Source organism: Bos indicus, chromosome 5 (assembly GCF_029378745.1).
Source record: "Bos indicus isolate NIAB-ARS_2022 breed Sahiwal x Tharparkar chromosome 5, NIAB-ARS_B.indTharparkar_mat_pri_1.0, whole genome shotgun sequence".
NCBI classification, from domain to species: domain Eukaryota; kingdom Metazoa; phylum Chordata; class Mammalia; order Artiodactyla; family Bovidae; genus Bos; species Bos indicus.
In genome coordinates, this window is record NC_091764.1 from 31995566 (window position 1) to 31997577 (window position 2012).

A 2012-nucleotide genomic window follows, 5' to 3' on the forward strand; every position below is an offset into this window, starting at 1 on the left:
TGAAGTTGTTCATGACCCCAAAACCACACAAAACTCATCTTAACAATCAGTTTAAAACCAGTAAGTGTGGTACATGAGGATGCATGCAAGACTAATTGAAACATCTGGGCTAATCCCAACCTTAACTTCACTTTGCTATGAGGCCTTAGGCATTGCATTCACCTCATTTATAAAATGAAGAGGTTAAAAGCCATTATGACAACATCCTAGCATACTGTGAGTCTATGATCTCACTATTCTAAGAGGGAATCACTTTCCCATAGTCCTCTCAGCCCTTAACCATGGAGGGTTTTCTGGGCTATGCCCCTTGTTTTGAATCCAGAACCTGATTTTCCTATGCATGATACACTGTTATTATTAAATGCACATGAGTTATCATTATTATTATTACTAAGAGTGACAAAGTAGGGTGAAGGATTAAAGATCATGACAAGATAATGCTAGCAATTAGAAAACAAGGTCAAGTAAGAATATAGCATCTGAGAAGACACTCCCTTACCCTGAGTTTCCTATTTTAGTCTATAGGTAAGAAGGTATACAACTAAAGCGGCTTAGCACACAGCACAGAAAGAGATATACTCTCTTTGAGCAGAAGTCTCTTGTTCATGGAAAATGACTCAGATTAATGTCTCACAAATGTAGAACCATTCATTTCTTCTGAGGGACAGAATCTCTGAGCAACCATGAAAAATGTCAGTATTATTACGGAGTTTGTCCTTCTGGGATTGTCCAGTGACCCCCAGATCCAGACCGTGCTCTTTGTGCTGTTCCTGGGGATTTACCTGCTGACATTAGTGGGGAACACAGTGATGATCCTGATCATCAAGGTTGATGCTCGGCTCCACACACCCATGTATTTCTTCCTCGGACACCTGTCTTTTCTGGATCTCAGTTTCTCCTCAGTCACTGTGCCCAAAATGCTACAGAACTTCTTGTCTCAGAAGAAAAGTATCTCAGTGTGGGGCTGCATCACTCAGAGTTTCTTTTTCACTCTCTCAGTGGGGACAGAAGCCTGTCTTCTCTCTGCCATGGCCTACGACCGCTATGCTGCTATCTGCCACCCTCTGCTCTACACTGTGGTCATAAACACACCTCTCTGCACTGGGATTGTGAGCACAGCTTGGGCAGTGGGATTTTCTATTTCCTTGATGAATAGCCTCTTTGTTCACAAGTTACATTTTTGTGGTTCCAACATCATCCCCCATTTCAGTTGTGAGCTACCTCCACTCTTCCCTCTGTCTTGTACTGACCCCACTGTCAATGAGATTCTTCTAGCTGTGTCATGCACATCTTTAGGGCTGCTGACACTTCCCCCAATCCTCTTTTCTTACTCAAGAATCATTTCTGCCATACTGAGTATCCGCTCCGCTGAGGGCCAAGGCAAGGCCTTTTCCACCTGTTCCTCCCACCTCACTGTGGTGCTCCTGTTCTACGGGACAGCTCTGTTCAGGTACATCAGCCCTGACTCAGGCTCAGTGTTGGAGCGAGTGCTCTCCATTCAGTATAGTGTGATCACTTCCTTGCTGAACCCCCTTATCTACAGCTTCAAGAACCAGGAGGTAAAAACAGCTCTACAGCGACTGCTGAGGCAACAGAAGTGTGCCAGCAGGTAAGAGAAAGCTGTGTGCTTCTGCTCAGGAAAGAGAAAATGTATCTCTAAAGGAGAAAGATGTTTATAGGCACAGAGCACTTGGGGAAATTGAATTTCAATTATATTTAACTATTTGTTTGGATTTTGAAGTAAATAAGCTGCCCCCAAAAAACAAGAGGAGGAGGTTGGGGGAAAAAGAGCTTGATGTGCAGGTTCCTATCCAGGAGCCCTTTGCAAAATAACCATAGAGAGACCTTCACAGCTCTCTCATAGCTTCCCTCATACAAGGGGCTTCCATCATAGCTCAATTGGTAAAGAATCCATCTGCAATGCAGGAGACCCTGGTTCAATTCCTGGGTCGGGAAGATCTGCTGGAGAAGGGATAGGCTACCAACTCTAGTATTCTTGGACTTCCCCTGTG

At 44.2% G+C, this 2012-nt stretch overlaps 1 protein-coding gene across 1 annotated transcript; it reads left to right on the forward strand.

Annotated features, from left to right (window-relative positions):
• Window positions 1-683: 683 nt before the first annotated feature.
• Window positions 684-1613, forward strand: LOC109558377 (olfactory receptor 8S1-like). Its single transcript, XM_070788751.1, has one exon. The coding sequence runs from the start codon at window positions 684-686 to the stop codon at window positions 1611-1613; it is 930 nt and encodes a 309-aa protein (XP_070644852.1).
• The last annotated feature ends 399 nt before the right edge of the window (window positions 1614-2012 follow it).